Source organism: Strix aluco, chromosome 8, assembly GCF_031877795.1.
Source record: "Strix aluco isolate bStrAlu1 chromosome 8, bStrAlu1.hap1, whole genome shotgun sequence".
In the NCBI taxonomy this organism is placed as follows: Eukaryota; Metazoa; Chordata; class Aves; order Strigiformes; family Strigidae; genus Strix; species Strix aluco.
In genome coordinates this window covers 6,867,005-6,885,353 of record NC_133938.1, presented here as the reverse complement: position 1 = coordinate 6,885,353, position 18,349 = coordinate 6,867,005, and the positions used below count along the sequence as shown (strand labels likewise).

Genomic DNA, 18,349 nt, shown 5'->3' with positions numbered 1-18,349 from the left:
CTTAGAACGACAAGGTTCCCACGGAAAGCTGCCCTCCAGGAAGGACAGCAAAAGAGATGGAGGTAAATGAAGATGACCTTGAAGCACATTGCTCTGAAAAAATGACAGGCCTCCCATGGAGGGAATAATGCAGCTGAATTGCAGTCTCACTACTAACAGTGGTTGTTGCTATGGTGATTGTTACCGAAAAGCCCATATAGATGAAGACTGCAGAAGGAATAGTAATTCCTGATATTGTTCAAATCATTAATGTAGCTAAGGAGCCATCTCACACACTCTTGCAAATTAATATTTGCATGCACTCGCTGCCTTTGCTACACTGCTCCCCTCAAACACAAACGAGTTATTTTTCCATTCTCTGCAGCAGTATTTGCATAGTATTAGTTAATTATAATGGAGCAACGAGATGCCAAAGCTCCTGCTGATAAATAATAGTTGGTTCAAAAATGTATTTACTGATTTAGAATGTATTTCCTGAGAATCATATATTCATTCAAAGTGGTTTAATTTTCTGAAAATAGAATTAATTACGACCCCACAATTTACAGAGAGAAGCAGCTTATGTACAAATGGTACGCACACTCTGAATTTCTTCCCAATCTTCAATCTTACTTATGTGCTCTAAGGTTGCTAACTCATACTTGCAGTCTCTTCAATTTTACTTCATAACAGGAAAGTGTTAGGAAGTTTATCACAGGTTCTTTTGGTTAAATGACTGAAAGCAACCTCAAAATAAGAACAAGTGAGTCCAGTGTAGAGGGTTTTGGGGTAAAATAAAGCAGATTGGGAGGAAAAAAAAAAGGTGGTCAAAATGTTGATACTGTGCTGCTTTTTACTAAAATCCAAGACACCCCATGGGGATCTCAGGGGCATGAAGACATTATTATTACTCTTTTATATTCTGATTGGAATACAATCAGCTGAATCAGGCTGGAGATGTTTGGTACTAGCCAAAATTTAAATGGAAAAAAAATATGCTGGGATGTGTTTAGTGGGTTTCTTTTCTGACTTTGAAAATTGGAACCTGTATGGGACAAGCTTACTCCTATTCCCTCAGACATGACTTGCTTATTAAAATGGCAGTTTTACAAATTATACCAATTTGGCAAATCCCTCGGAAACGTCTGATAATATCCATGAAACTAACAGCTGCTCTAATATTATCACACGAAATTCTGTATTTCCGAGGAATATATAAACGTTCTTCCAGCAGCCAGAACAGAGCATTACTGACCAGGGCCTTGATCCAGTGACAGTACATGCAAAAACCACGCAATGTGTATGCCCTGGGATTCAGGACACCCTGTGGTTATGAGGACTGCCTGCACAGAACTTCCTGCATGACCAGGAGTCAATTTTTCCATTGCAGAGTTTAAATCGCAGATATTTTGCCAGGAAAAGCCTACTCCATAGATCTTACCTTCCATTCACTGGGCAGACTTCCACTCTGTGCTCATCTGCTAATAACAGACACACAAACTGCCTTATTATACCTGCTTTCTGGTTTCTTATGTCCAGCTTAGGAGACAGACTTCAACAGAATCTTAAAAGCTACACTTTAGTCACATTGGCAAATGATAGCACAATTTGTTTCTTTCTCAGAAAATTTGCAAGCTTCGGGTTTTTTTCTGAGTGGGAAAGGCAAGGAATTCAAACTCTCGTCTGTTGGTCCACAGCTGTATCACTGGCCTGCCACCTCCTCCTTACCCACACATCCCAAGCACAGGGATAGCACTAGTTTAACTACTTGGAAAACTGAACTGTTCCACCAGAATCAATCAATTCTTACACTGCCATAACTAAGAAGGGAATCCTAGAGGTTTGTAACAATCTACAATACTTATCTTTATTGAACGCAGATAAGGAACCAAGGGAGCAGCAACTGCCACTACAAAGCTACGTGCACTGCTAATGCTTCTGCAGCTACTCTCATGTCATGAAAACTGCACACCTCAAAAGCATTTGTAGAGAAAGAAAAAAATATTCTTAATTCTTAGGTGGAATTCTTTGTTGATGAAATTGCTGCACAGGCCTATCTGTGAAAAGGAGAGCAAAGAAAAGCCACATTGGCCACCCTCAGCATACGTTTCTGAACCCATGGGCCAAACAGGTAAAGCAGAGGGAAAAACCTGCTTCAGCATGGTAATCTGGTAGCTACAGCAGCCAACGGCTCACAGGTTTTAACACAGCTGAATAATGAGGGACAAAGCAGTGCTCACATTGCAAGCAATGAGGTCACTGCTCCATAAAATCTCCACTTTCACTAATTTACTTTGCTTGATGGGAATTCTCTCTAAGAGGAGAAATTTCTTCTTACTGCAGGTTGTTTCACTATTAAATACTCATTGCATTTAGAACACAGCACGATTAACTATTCTGGAGCACAGACAAAACAAGGAAACACTGAGAGTTGTCACACCTCACCCCCCGAGTTTACCCAACTGTCTCTCACATTTCTCTAGGAACAGCGATCCAAAGTGAGTTTGAATGTAGGTTCAATAACAATTGAAAAGATGCTCTTGAAATAAAGCAGTTTGCAAGGAAACTGAACTGAAGGGAAGAGTACCTTAAAAAAAAAAAGCATTGAGGATACAATTTAGACAATTGGCAGAATTCAGTGTAAACCAGATTCAAGGTTATGAACACAAACTATATTGACCAAGTTTATAAAGACAACACGACTGTGGTGGTTTTGGGAGGGGGAGAGATTGACAGACTTTTCAGAAAACAAGCAGTCCCTAATTATTTTCAGTTATGTGATATCAGGGGACACAGCTATTATTTGACGTAAACAAGATACCCACATAATGTACTCTCAACTCCACAAAGGAATGGCAATGATTTTTAGAAAAAATGTCTTAGATTTTCTACTCAAATGGAAAATTTAAGCACTTAGTGACACGCACTGCAATTAGAAGTGTAAGGGTTGTGTGCTAACTGCACTTGCTTTAATAGCAGTGAGATTTCCACGGCATTAGGATTTGCCCTTCAGTTTCTACAGCTTTGAAATAGAAGGCAGTGCTCTGCTGGATTTGGCCTAAAATGAAGAATCAATTGTTCAACACAAGCAATTTTAAACTTGTTGGAAAGAAGTGTACTGAGTGTATTTTATTGCGGGCTAAACATTCCCAGTTATATTTTATCAAATAAACAAATTTATTTGCAAAAGATAAGCAAAGTTAATCCAACCATTATATCTTCCTCTGTATGAAAATAGTGTATTTCAGCCACAAAGATAACTTTCAAATGTTGTTTTATCCATTAACATGACTCATAAACCAGCTTTTTTTTGGTTTTGCATCAAACATTACATGGTCCTCTCCTGCGTAGGACTTTATTGAGCTCAAGCTAACTGATTTTGACTCAGTCTTCAGATCATATGCTCAGGAAGCATAACTGCTAAGCACTCGTTAATTAGCGTAACGCATATGTACCCGTGGCCACTGAAGGATGGAACTCCTACCCACGTATCTGCCACTGTAACACGATTGTTGGCACTGACAGCGACGGAAGATTTCTTTTAATAAAACTAAACAGATTCTTACTTGTTGGATGAATAGGCTCAGAATCATAGCTCCATTCTTATGAAGAAAGCCCTTCAGGGACATGAAATACAATCATGTTTGGCAATAAGAGATGCAATTTCTTGGCTGTTTCAACTCCAAGAGCTCTAACTGTTGAAAGATAGACTGCCCAGAAGATAAACATAACTATGGGCCAATTTTCACTCTTCTGACAGTACGACATGTGAGATTGGAAAGAAGAATCAGAGACAACTTCTCCAGCTAAAGTACAGGAAGAGCAGCAGAACAAAGCTTTTGTGTGTGTGCACAGGTTAACGTGCAGTCCAGAAGTACTAGGTTTTCATTTTAATTATCCACAAATCTTTGTATAAAACCAGTTCTTTCATACCATTCTTCCACAACGCTGTGAAAAATTATCATTTGGGGTGTGTAGGACTTGTATGTGTGTGAGAGCACTCTTGCATGTGGTCTTTGCATCTGTTCTTTTTTCCTAGCGTACCTTCAGGGAAATATTGTAAAAGTAACAAATTCTAAATTGTCTTGTTTTCACATTGTGTTTTTGTCTATTATGCTTTAAAGAATAAATTATTCATGGAACATACTGATACAGACAATTTATCTGTATCTGAGGGATCAGCACAGAGCAAATGTACAGAGGCCACCACCAAAGCCTGCTGTTGTGAGCAAGGCACCACTCAGTACTGGGAAACTCAATTTGCAGAATGTTACACGTATCTGTTCTTTTTTTAAACCTAAGCTCAAGAGACAGCAGCAGGGAAAACAAAGCCATTTTGCCCTAACCTTCTGCAGGTAGAGCCCCAGCACAGCTTAGGCCATGATTTTAGGGTTTAATTCTTGACTTATGCAATGACTATCTTATCTCTAACTTAAGTTCATACAGTATTTCGTATTTAATTACAAAAAGCATCCAATATATTAAAAATGCAACCTTCATTTTTCCTATAACAGTGCAATTAGAGGTAACTACCAATCTCATTTTTTCTTACTGTTTTGTTCTGAAAGAACTCAGGACAAATAGATTATGGGCTGAGATTTTTCCTAAATAACAATGGGGATTTTTCTGCAATTACTACTGCTTTTGAAGGAGCTCTAATACTTTAAGCAGTGATAAAGTGGCAGCTGTACATGTTTAATTTCTGAGAGCCAGGGCATAATGCACAAGCATTAATCCCTCCAGCTGTCCAGTAATTAAACATCATGTAAAGCCCAGAGGATATAATTGCTGTGCTACCTTATCTTATTTATGAAGGACTTTCATTTGTTAAATCTATAGTCATTTCCTTTCCATTCTTGGAAATAATTGTAGATTCCTCCACCATGGCAAGTGTACTCAAGTTACAGCTACCTTCTATAGAATGCCAGGAATTTCAGGCTAGCCATGTCTCTTTTCATCACATGCTAAAATAATCATGAATAGTGACAGTAGATAAACATTTCCTTTACAGGCACGAATACAATACTATGTGCTTTAACACCATTAAAATTGGTGGGTTTCTCAGGGAGAATATATGGCAAAATCTGATCCTTTGGGTTTGATTTCCCTCTGAGCTGACTGAGGAACAGGTACATCACTGTGAACCTATCCTGTTAATGAAGGTAATGAACAGAATTCGTAGCTTTGATGAAAGCACATATTAAACAGGCTGCAAAGGAAGATAAAATTAGTGCTACGTTATCACCAAGTAAAAAGGTCTCAGTAGGATTTGTGGAGATTTGGAATAAACAGAATCAGCATAGTCGAATTCCCATAGGTAGTGCTGGAAGTGTGACTCAGATGCAAAACATAGTTACCTTTTACTGCATGAAGAAGAGAATGATGCTGAGATGACATGATGCTCCTTATTGCAACAGGACAATGATAAAAGATGATAAACTATTTAAACGTCAACAGAAAGGTCACATCATGTCAGTGTGGGTGCAGGAGCAGTGTGAAGGAAGATAGCTTTAAATCAGCTTTATAATTTCACCACTGCAGCTGGCTCATCACCACGTGGATGGGCTGGAGGGATCAGACCAGCTTTAACCTGCTTTAAATTCTGCCTGGTGCTCAAGTGACATGAGGGCTATTGAGCCAGGCACTGGAAAGAGTTGACCCTGAATGTTTTCTGCACTTGGATCTTCCAAGAAAAGGACCACTCGCTTGTAAGCACTGCTGCTTTTTTATGGAGCATCACCCATGCGTCTGCAGCTTTGTCAGGAAAGAGTAAGTGAAAAGGTCCTGCCCTGAGGATCTTATAAGTGACATATATACCATGGAAATGTGAAGGCTGTGAGCTACTATGGCAAGGATATGTGGCTTACAGCTGAGCAAGACTGTGCTTATTGTTGTTTCTCTTACTAATTTAAAAAACTTTACTCAGTTTGTTCACTTTTATTCTGGCACATTGAATCATAGGGCTGAAGATCTAGAACTAATTCTAAGGTATATTGTTGGCAATGAAAAGCTGGACCAGGGTCCAAAAGAAGATGCTCTTGGTAATGAGGCTGTCGCTGTCACAAGACTCCTGCAGGAATTCCTGGCTCTCAGCCTTGGACAACTTTATGAGACCAGTGTAAGTATGTCCATTACCTGCACAAGTTCCATGGATTACTGTCTCTGTACTATAGTTTAGCAGAATAAATCATGGTATGGGAAAATAGCTTATTATGCTATCAATGTATCAATGAATACATCATTTCACTGTATCTGACTGTTGGGAAAGGGGAAAACGGTACATTTCCAACTCCTCATCTGCAAGACACAATATCCATACTGGGTGCAAGAGGTGGTCCAGGTGGGAACCAGTAACACGATCAGAAGAGATGGGGACAGAGCCTCGCTCTCTCTGTCGAGCATCCCAGAGTCCTGTCAGGAGGAACAAGCGATGTGTGCATTAAAGGGGTTCAATGCCCACTGCAGCTGTACAGGATGGTCGTTCTTCTGTTGTAAAGTCATGCTGAACTGCTCTCTGCATTCCTGAGCAGCTGGCAAAACACTGGTTAATATCTCTCTTAGCAGGAATTTAACAAGTTCTGCAGTAGTTAGCACAGTCCAGACTGACCCGAGTTGTGATGCTTTAATTACAGTCTTCCATATTTAATTTCTCTTTTCAGTCTCAGTAAACGTATTCCTAAGCTTGTCAATCAATTGTGACAAAGGTTAGGTACACTGGGAGCAGAAAACCTCAACCAGGGAAATAAGAAAGAGGATGCCAGCACCTCCAAGCCAGCAAATCCAAGACTGCTCTTACATTATGAACTGTTGACATCTATTTTAGAGGACTAAACTTGACTTATGACTACAACACACTTAGTATTGTGAAGACACAAATTACTTCTGCTCCAAATAATTGAAAAATGTGTGTTTTCTTTCTTTTTATATACTCTTTTATTTTAAAAAGGCAGATATTTGCATTTTCAAAAATTGTTTGTGCACTGAAGTTAGCAGTAGCCTTAAAGCCTACCTGCTGGAGGTAAATTATTTAGGCAGACAGGCACTTAGCTACCTACATGCAAGGATTCATACCTGCAATTAATCCTTGGTGCCATTACAGCCTGTGCAGACACAGCCTGTGCAGACACAAATCTGGATCCCTAAACACTGCAGGTTAAATAATGCACAACTTCCTTTGCTTCCTTGGGAAGTTCTTCCATAGGGTGAAAACTGCACCATTTTTATTCTTTGTTCATGGGTGAACGACAATAAAGTGCCTTCCCATCCATTGATAATGGCTTCCAAGCAGTATGATGGGATCAGTGCCTGGACTGCTTATGAAAATAACTGCTTTCCTAATACTGGTACCAGACCAGGCCTAACAGACAGCAAAGGCTGTTTTACACATTTCTGTGGAAGTTTTTATTTTAATGGATTTCATCTATCAATATGTTGTTTCTCACTCCAGACATGGCAAACAGGACCCTTTTTTCAGATTAATACAGTCTGCTTTGCTTACTCCTAAGGCTAGTTTTTTTATAAGGCTGGATTGTACAGGGAGACATGAGGAACTCAAAGGAAATATCTGACTTATCCATTGTTTGAGATGATGACTTTTTTTTTTTTCAGCATACCTGCACTCAGGTAAGTCCAGAGCTTGCTAACTACAGCTGAACCTTTTGTCTAGAGGGGGTTACACAAGGACAGCATACAAGACTGCAAATTCTCTCCTTCCTTGAAGGAATGCTATTCTGAGCACTGCTGTGACAAACCTTTTTCAGATCTCACAGGGTGCCAATCAAAACAGCAAGTCTTCAATACTGACCAAAAGTGAAGGAAAGGGATGTAGAGCACCAGTTTGTTTCCATTTGTGCAAGATGATGCACCAAGGGCATGGCTGATACAAAGTACAAAGGAGAACACAACCCAAGCATAAGATTTTCTGAATTTCTGAACAGCAACTTTCTCCCTCCAGCTGGCCATGATAGTGCCAACATTCACTACACTGGGTAAATTTCACATTGATTCACAGTATTTTCAAGTCATCTTCCACTTGTTTATTGCACGTACAGCCTCTCACCATAGAAATTATCCTAAGCACAAATAAACTCCCTTCCAAACATTTATCCAGAAAGATGTGTTATTTATAGACAAGTTGGTCAGCTCTGTGAGAGGTGCAGCCATGACAGGGTGCTCTGCTCCAGGGGGCTGCAGGTGACAGCACTGAAGCTTGTTTTAAAATGAGAACAAAAACATGAGTGCAGAGGTTAAGGAAAAAGAAAAGAAAAGGTCTGAACCTAGGAACAGACTTTTTTTTTTTGGTCAGGATACTGTGTGCTGCTGAGATAAAAGAAAATGGATAAAAGAGGATTCTAAACAGAGAAGAAATGGGAATGTTAACAGAGTATCGGTGGATAGGCTTAGTGAGGTTTATCAGATTTGGATAAAAGAGAGGATAGCTATCAATCCTCCACAAGCTCTCAGAGTTTAAACAGCTAACGCATTTGTTCTCATCCATGAGGAAAACACCTTAATTTGACAAGCAACCTCACTGAAAATGCTTCCACTACAGCCATGCAGCAGTGCCTCCTGTTTCCTTCTCAAAGTGAGTTTAATGCCTCTGAAAGGTGCTGAGTCGACAGAGTTTAGGACTGAAAGCTTCTGATGTTTGCACCCACCCAGGAAGCTCCAAGTTTGCCTGTTAGTGCCTTTCTGCCTGGTCCTCTGGCCAGAGAACAGACCATTCCACATTCAGACTCAGCAGCGAGCCCTCGGCAGAGACTGCCATGTGCACCCACTGAGGTGGCAGCCTATGTGGGGACAATACTCAGGCATAAGGAACTAGATGGAAGTCACTAATTCATTTCACATGAGTTACCCAACAATCATCAGAAGATGGTAATTTGTCCTTGGATTAAATTTCCATTTTAAGAACCTGCATGTGCACTAAAAATGTGGAAGATAAGCAAGACTAAGATGCTGAAACATCCAGAAGAGAAACAGTCAGCTATTTCTAAATCCATTAATAGCATCATTATACTGAAATTATGTGGCATTCAGAACATATTTACATTAATTTGGGGGGTTACCTAGAGCCTTGAAAAAAAGAAGTTCAAAGCAATTTCAAGTAGATTTTTATTATAAAAGACTCCACAAGACAACTCCTGCTGGTGTAAGCAGCAGCAGCATTAAATTAGTGGAGGCAGCCACCAGTGTAAAAATTGTTTTAATTTCACTAACTCATATTGGGAAAAGAGTAATTTTTTCAATAGCAGTTACAAACATCTTCTGAACTTGTCTCTAATTCAAGCTTCCCATTCAAAGGCAAAAGAAGCATAAGCTACAGAGAGAACACTAAGAGTTTCATACAGAAACAAATAAAAGACACTTGAAAACTGCCAAAACATCATTAGCTTAAAGGACACAAGACCAGGGATCTATGCACATCACCAACTTACCACATCATAATAGTTTCTTAGGAATTGTCCAATGCACATGCATTTAATTCCACGTGAAACAGGAGGCAACATAAGGCAACCTATGCCTCTTCCTTGCGAGCCAAGCCATACCTCAGAGGCTCAGCACAAGCACTGTAACCTGTTACCATTACCCCTCACCTCTGAGTCATGTGCAGTATGGAAGATACTTGAAAAACTGTGTGTCTAATCTGTAGTTAACTGAATTAGCGAGTCGCATCGAACCTTCATACATAACAAACTGCACACTGGGTTTCATTAGCAAGAGTGAGGGCAGCAGGTTGAGGGAAGTGGTTCTTCTCCTCTAGCTGGTACTTGTTAAGGTCGTATCTGAAATACTATGTCCATTCTGTGTCACCCTGACAGTACAGGAAAGGCATTCAAAACCTGGAGAGGGTCCAGTGGAAGTCCAGCAAGATGGTCATGGTGCTGGAACACATGATATACAAGGAGGGGCTGAGGGAAATGGGTTTAGTTAACCTGGAGAAGGTTAGAGGGAGATCTTACTGCAATTTTCTAATATCTAAAGAGACGATACAGTGAAGCTGTATCTTCACTATGTACAGTGAGGCCAACTCTTCTCAGAAGTGCACAGCAAAAGAAGAGGCAATGGGCACAAGTTGTGACAAAGGAAAAAGTAAAAAAAGTACAAAGAAAAAATATTTTTACAATGAGTGGCTAAACACTGGAACAGGTTGCTCAGACAGTAAAATCTTTGGTAAGATTTTGTTTGATAAGCTGACTGCAAATAAATAAATTTATCCACAGTTTTACTCAGAACCACAAAACATTCACATGAAACATATTTCATTGCACAGCTTCAATGAAAAGATATAATGTGGATTATGAACTGGCTAGGTATTAGAGCCCAAAATTCAGTTTTCAAATGAAGAAACATCAATGTGTACTTGCATGTAATCATTCAGCCCTTTCACCAGTAATCTGGAAGTAGAAATAACATTACTGGTATCACATGCAACACCAGAAATACTGATGGATGGGTGAATACCTACACAGAGCATGAGAGCTTCTTAATAGCCTGGGATCACTTGCACACAAAGAATTTAATAATGACAAACAGAGTTATATCAGAACAGTATTAGAAAGGTGATTCTACTTATGCACAGACTGGCAAGACTGATATTCCCTAAGTTCTGGTGGTCTGTATAAAAAGAAAGTTGGAAAAATCAGCAGGGATACCAAAGGGAGCCACAAAAATGAGTCAAGCATTCATTCAAAAGAAAATATTTGACAACAAGAAGCATAAAGAACTAAATATGTTTAGTCTATCAAAAAGACAGTTTGAGAAATGGCTTGGTTACACAGTGTAGGAGTTTTCACAGAGGGAAAACACTGTTAGAGAGTTCTTTCATTCAGCAGAGAAAGGCCTAATAAAAGGCAATGGCCATTTAGGGACTGAATTTAAATCAGTTACAGTAAATAGTATATCATTCTCTTTATGTCCAGTGAAACCAACAAGCTATTAATAAAGAAACATCCAGCCCTATCTATTATATCCCAGCAGAAGACAGCCTTAGCCTACAGGGCTACACCCTGCAGGAGGAAGGACAAGGCGCTAAGCTGCTGAGCTACCACAGAGGAAGGTTTAAACATTGTTATTTAAGTCCTTACCACGTCATCTGGGTATTAACCTTGATAATCATGTTCCAAACTGAATAACTATATTCTGCTACAGTAGTAAAAGAATACTTAATTCTCTATAGAGTTCACTTTGTATTCTCCAGCCAGCTCCAACTCTAGAATCCTTCTTTCCTCTCTTTTTCTAAAATTCACTACTTAGCACTGCAAACGTAGAGTGAATGAATTTGTTGGCAGGAAAAGTCATCCCTTTACATGCCATTTGTAATAGTCACTCTAGGACCTTTATAGCCCTGAAGGGAAATGTTGCATACATATGAAAGTATTACTCTAACTCACCAGGAGTGCAACCAGCCTCATCAATACCATTTTCACAGTCCTTCTGCCCATCACATCTCCAGGACGATGGGATACATTTGTTGCTTAAGTCTCCACAGCTAATTTTTTCAGCTGGACATACTTGCTTGGCTGAAAGAATAAAGAAAAAAAAAAAACGTTAAACATCGTTCTAGACATTGCTAACATTGTTTATGCTTTTAAAGTTTCTTTTATTTTGTATGGCTCAATCCTGAGACACATTGTAATGAAATCCCAAGTCAACACTGATTTTGAGGTATGGCTGCTTACATATCCCATATGTGTTCCCCAAAAGAGATCACAATACTTTTACATGAAAAAAAAGCACGCCACTGTTTATTAAACAAAATCACAGAAACTCCACTTTAGACTCAAAGGAATTAGGGGAGAAGAACAGAAGTCAGTCAGATTCACATGCCACTTCTCCTACCTAGTATTTCCTTGCAGGCAGGCTCTTGCTTCTGGCCATCACAGTGACCCTGAGTTGCAACTGTGCATAGGCCCTGTGGCTCTTTACACACTCTTGGGGCCTCGTGGCCCTCTCCCACCTTCTTCTTACCATCTCAGTCTGTGCATGGGCTAGAAGCGCCCAGCTTTGTGCTGCCGCTTTCCTCTCTGCAACATGCCTCTTGAATCAGGTCTCCCTGCAGAGGCTTTCCCAGAAACAAGGACCTTCCTCTCCTTTCAAGCCTGCGCCTGACCCAGCCAATCCCTTCTGGGAACATAACTGTACAGGAACATGCAAATAAACCAAATATCACTCCTCACAGTTATTTTCAAGCTTATCCAAAATGAACTGACAGAGTTGCTTCAATAGATCAACAGGGATTTCAACTAACAGCCTAGGGCTGGTTGTTAAGTAGAAGGACTGCAATACTTCGTGTGAGTAATGCTCAATGCAGCAACAGCACTGCCTGTTTGTACTGCCTCAAACCCTCCACACACCGTGCTTTTGCTATTAAAACACTAGCACCCTGCACACAACAGCAGTAGTACTGGACAAACTACTCTGAAAATACTACCTCAAATTAAGTCAGGAAAAATGAATTGCCTAATTTTAGTATTAGGGTTTACTTACATGTTTGGTATTGCAAGGCCATTTCTAAATTTAATGATGTAGGCAGGTTATGGTTAGTAAACCTGAAGACAAAGTGGCAAGCACAAGCATGAACTCACACATGTTAAACTTAACTGTAACTGCCGAAATTAAAGGTGACTGTGATCGAAGACATGGAGACACAGGAAGAGCGCAGAAGCAAAAACCCTAGTACATGCAAGAATACAATTATGAAAAAAAAAATCTGCCAAATTTATCTGGAACCAAGTAAGCTGTGAAGCTCGTTCTCTTATTTTTGCATTGCCAAAATTCCTTTTTATTTTTTTCATACTAGTGCAAAGAGCAACAGATCTACATTTATTGTGACAAGGCTGCTCGAATGCATAATGTTCCACAGTTTAAACAATTGTTTAGTATTCTGGAATCATCACCCAGTTTGGCAGGATTTACTTATTAAACAGACTGATTTTTCTCTTTTAAAAAAATACGTGTTTTCAAATATGTTTCTTCCATTGGTATTAATGATGATAATACTATATATGGCTGCAGGTCTACTGAGAAGGGAGGAACCTAAATTCCGAATTAAAACTTTCACATTACCCTGCCCTGGTAAAGGTATTTATTCAAAGCCAATCAGTTTCCCAAGTGCTGGGCAAAAGAGGATGAAAATGATACCTCTCCCTTTTCATCTGCACAAGAAGGCTGTAGAGTGCCATCTTACAGCCCCAAAGCATCAATCAGCCACTTAGAAAGCAGAGCTATTTAATACCAGGATTTCTCTGTCTTGGCGCCTTGAAGTGCTATAAGAAGCAGTTTCTAGAAGCTGTGGGAAACCAATATATCAAGAAAAATTAGGTCCTGCCACAGACAGACAGTTAATAACAGATGTAATGAAGTTTTACCACCCTGAGGAAAGACAGCATTTTTCTTGAAATTTGCTCACTGCATACCTAAATAACATTTATGAATGTTGCATGATCTACAGAGTGGAGGAAAAAAGGGATCCTTACTTAGGCTTTTTGATTATTTTACTAGCAGGTCACTAATAAAAATCACCTGACACTGGAAAGGTTCTACAACAACACCCCACCAGGATCATCATGTCTGCCAGCTCAGAGTGGTGCCCTGCCATGGGCTGGGACCCACATCCCACATTTTCCCCTCAGCCCTGGTCCCTCTAAGCTAAACATTTATAATGCATAACTGCAGGGACGCTTGGGGGTGCTGAGCACTCACATCCTTCCACAGAAGTCAGATAGCAAGTCTGAAAACCAGGTCATTTGCCAACTGTGCAAAATGGTGTAAGTCAAGGTGCTTGCCCTCACTCTCGAGGAAGCTGGCATCCCTCACTGCAGCTGAGCTGCTCCAGATACTATCCCCAGACCTGTATGCCGGGGCACATCACCCTTAAATATGCCCGAGTAACTCATGGGTACAGAAGGAAAAACAAGTTCTGTGGCAGCTGAGTGGCAACCAGCAGCCCCCTCAAACAAGAAAAAAATGGAGCTAAAATGGTCCATTTGGCCTAGAAGCCCCACAGCCCCTCAGCACAGAGGGCTTGCACCCTCACATTACCGCTTCTGCTGGCCTTACCCAGCCCTCACACATGTAGGTGTGAGCCTGGAGAATGTTATGTTGAAAAGTAAAAATGTGCAGCCAAGTCTCTGTAACTTTTTTTTTAAAAAAACCTCCATACAGAGCCACACAAGGATTACAGACTGCAGTCTGGCAGGGCGAGCCTGCAGTAGCCAGGGAGGGAGGGCACCAGAGGCCTCACCTCGCTGCCATCAGTCCCTCTGAGGAGAAAGGTGTCAACACTGAAGAGAAGACAGCAACTTCTGGGAAAGGGACAGGGATGGTCACAGGCCACGTCTATGAGGCAGCCCAAGAGGCCTAGGGAGGTGACAGAGGCACAATACTTGGCTGTGGGGAAGGGACCCCAACCCCAACAGTAGGGCTCCCTCATTTTCTGAAGGGCCCACCAAGCAGCGCCAGTGAAAATAAGGCTTTTTGCCACAAATACCATACAGAGGGATGACATGACTGGGGTCTCCAGCAGCTACCTGAGCTTTGCATTCTTCCATCAAGGCCTCCAAAGCCTCTCAGCTCTGAGGTGCACAGTTCTATGGCCACTGAAATCCAGTTGCCCACTCCCAAACACCTTCAGCACCAAACCCCGGCTGCCGGGACGCCACTTCAGAAGGCCAGGCAGAGGGGAGCATGCTGCTGGGGCAAGGAGGTCACAGCTCCTGCTGCCCTGCATGTGGCTACGTGAAACAGAGCACTCGCACCCTACTGAGCCCCTCTTCTCTCCACACCCCCCCCCCCCCCCCCCCATTCATGGCTGGGCCCTGTGCTGAGGTTTGCGTCTACGCTGCCCCATGCTCTATAACAAGTTTTCACCATAAGTGAACACATGCTTAGAATACATAAGATAAAAATAACTTTCCTCGCTAGATTTATTACTCCAAGTGGATTTCCATGCTTTTACACTTTGAAAGTTGGTCTCCTGACTGCATTTGTGCAGTGCATTCCAGAACAAGATTTGTATTGGACTAGCATAATGGGAAAACTGGGAGACCAAAAAGAAGTCAGACACAGTTGTGGATCAGGTTATTGGTCCACATCCCTCAAAATTGTTCTAGTTCTTGCTCAGGCTCTGGTGGAAAGGCAAATTTGTTTTGATGACAAGTAGGACCAGCTTCTTCATGCTCACAGTATATCTCCATTGAGAACTAAGTGGGTCAAGACAGGTGAGAACACTTACCACACACCTGATTTTGAAGAAGGTGAAATATAATTATAAAATGGTATCATAACACTGTGGGATCATTAACCAGCAAAAAGGTTATTTATTGGTCACAAGTTTAAGTATGGGCATTACTTCTGCTTGGCTGCTATGGGCAGACGCTTAATAGCTTTGGGAAGCTGAAAGGTTTGGAAAGTTATGGATAGAAGACTCCTATTTATGGAAAGCAATCTCTGTGTTAATCATCTCGCTGACAGAGTAATTACAGACATTTAAAAAATGTAAATCAAAGCTTGAACTTGCAGGATGCAGCAACAGAAGCTGCTGTTGGTCACAGTTCATCAAATCTCTGCGTTTCAATGGTTTCTGCACCCAAGCAATCATTGCATGGAAGCCAACAACTTGTAAGCACTGGCAGGTAACAGGGCCTAAAACTCAGAGAAAAATTCTGATGAAAATACTTCCGTGTTATTTCAGCAAGTTGGGGTTTTTTTTCCTCCCCCCCCCCCCCGATGCTGCAGCAGTGCAAGTGGACTCAGTGTTGTTGTCCACACTATGAAACAGGCTTTTAGCAACTGCAATCCAGACTTAACATTTCTGTATGCTGCTTACACAAACCCAGGCCTTATGTGACCAAAATGTTTACTTCCTACTTTCCTCTTCATCCACCCAGAAGGCAAAGGGTTAGCGCTGTACGTGACGGTGAGTGCTCTTACCCTGGATATATTCTGGACCAATACAAGTTATAGCAAGATCTGCCTTTTCAGAAAAGCACCATTAAACAACTCGGTTGAAATGTCAGACACATCAAGACCAATTTATCACAATGAACTGCAAATGCCAAGGATGGACAACAATGGTTTATTTATAAGGAGACAAGAGCAAAGAAGACAAGAAGGTTCCATTTACTCACTACCACCAATGGCACATTCTTCTTTTTCTTTACAGGAGGCTACAAAGTCTTTCAGAGAACCATAGAGCCTAACTGGCGCCCCACTGTTTGCTTCCTCTTGTGCCACTGCTGTGCTTTTCAGGCTCCGGACATCATGTATATTCAAGAAAGCCCAAGAAAACAGAATTGATTTACTCTCAGAAGACCATTTGTCAGGTTCTCACCAAACAGGTACTCTAAGAGCATACACAAAATGTAATTAAACAGCTTCTACTGGTGGGAAACCCACAAGACTTTTCATCGACAGACTGAAAAGAATGCCCTTTGTGGACATACATCATCTTATAGGTCTGAACAGTTTCTCTATCTCTGCTGAAATAACTCCCCATCCTCTCCAGACTGCCCCCTGTGTTTTTCCCAGGTTCTTCAGAAGAAAAATCCCAACCCAAAACTTCACTCTGCAACAGAGAAAATGTCATACTAAAATGGTTTAATTCAATTCTGACGTGCCAATAAATTGTTCCTGTAAAACTTCCACTATGACCTTTATTATGGAGCTTAAAATTCCCTCTTTCCTCCAGCAATGGTTTAGTTGTCAGCTTTTCTTTAAGATGTTTTTTAACAAGGACCCTCCCTTCTCAAATACTGCCCTTAATTCTTCTTTTGTCATAGGTGGCAGTCCTATCTCAGAGATGTACCAAGAACAAAAGAAATGTTCATACCTGCCCATGTACAGGACTAGTACCTCTATGTTTCCAGCCAAAACAAGCACAATTGTTAAATGAGGAACTGTTCAGGAGAGAGGAAGGGAGCTGACAGGCAGAGATTGCTTAGTGAAATTCGGAACTCGGAGCTCCCAGTCTATATATAAAAATAAATGTATATCCCAGTCTACATTCACTACTGACTTATATCTCATACTTTCCCACTGAAGCATTTAGGGTGCATAAGAAACACATTTCAAAATCCATCTTGTGCCTTAAATTAATATCACAGCTGACAGTGTCTGCACTGGTATTTTCCTTCCCTTGTCTCTTCTTCCACCTCAGCATGGAACACTGGCTTCTAACCCATTCACCCACTCGTTCACCCCATAGCTCAGAACAGGTTGCTGTTGCCTTAGTTTACTTCACTTAACCCTGCAAGATGTGTCTCAGGAATTTCTTTGGCATTGGTGTACAGAGCACACACACTGTGACAACACAGGAACTCTCCTGAACCTACAGCTTTGCTGGGTGCCTGTATTTGGATCTATGCATCAGCAATATACAAAGACAGAACGCATTACAGGGAATGCTAACCAGAGTTGTTTCAAAGGTTGGGATTCTGCAAAGAACTTCCCATTCTGTCACGTAAAGCAACATGCTAAGAACATCAGCCTGCTGGGATAGCAAGCTTTACGTGAACTTGCAACTTTTACTAAACTCAGTGCATGCAGTGGCAGTATTTGGTTTGCTCACCATATCCGTATTATGCATACACTTGAGATCACTGAGAAAATAAAGGCAACTTTACATTTCCAACTGAAACCAGCCCAGGCCAAAGCAAGTGTCATGAATAGTGGTTTAAATGAATTAGGATTACAGCACTCGGAGACTTGGAAAGAGACCAAATCACCACCACAATTGATGCCTTTGTTGACAGAGGAGGCCGACCCATCCATCTGCTAGCACAGGATGGTCTGTTCAGGTCAGAATTGGGACATGCTGACAACACTGATTCCCAGGACCTGAAAGCTTGGACTACTGCTACCTGACTACATTTCTGAGTAGGTGAGTACACACTTATGTGCAATAACCTTTGTTGGAGCATGCAAAGGCAGAGAAATAGTGAAAATCTATTCTTTCTGCACAAAAAGATAATTAATTTGTGGCCACTACCTTTAAACTTTGAACATAAATTACTATAAGCTACTCAAAAGACAGATTAGGAAAGGCTACTAAGAAACTATACTACAAAGGTCAAGAAATCATGTCATAAACAGTATTAACAGTGATACACCTGATAAAAAGTTAGATTCTGTAGTGTGATTTGTCTGATGGTGACTTATGTTCAGAAGTTCCCAGGGGAATGGGAAAGGATTTAACTCTATTACACCGAACAGTACAGCCCTTAAATCCATTCTTGTGCACTTGTAAGAAAGGCTTCTTTACAGTAACAGCACGGGTTAGGAGTCTTTGATGAGTCTCCAACTCCTCTACCTAGAAACCGGAGGGAGAAAATAAGCTTAGCGTACAAATGGTTCAGGACGCCTACAATAG

The 18,349-nt window shown here is 41.0% G+C and overlaps 1 protein-coding gene across 1 annotated transcript in view; it reads right to left on the bottom strand.

The window, feature by feature from the left end:
* The window catches only part of LRP8 (LDL receptor related protein 8), a 192,524-nt gene that overhangs the window by 33,772 nt on the left and 140,403 nt on the right, over positions 1-18,349 (bottom strand). The window contains exon 4 of the mRNA XM_074831993.1: positions 11,373-11,501. Within this exon, the coding sequence (XP_074688094.1) occupies positions 11,373-11,501 (129 nt within the window). The remainder of the gene's footprint in view (positions 1-11,372; positions 11,502-18,349) is intronic.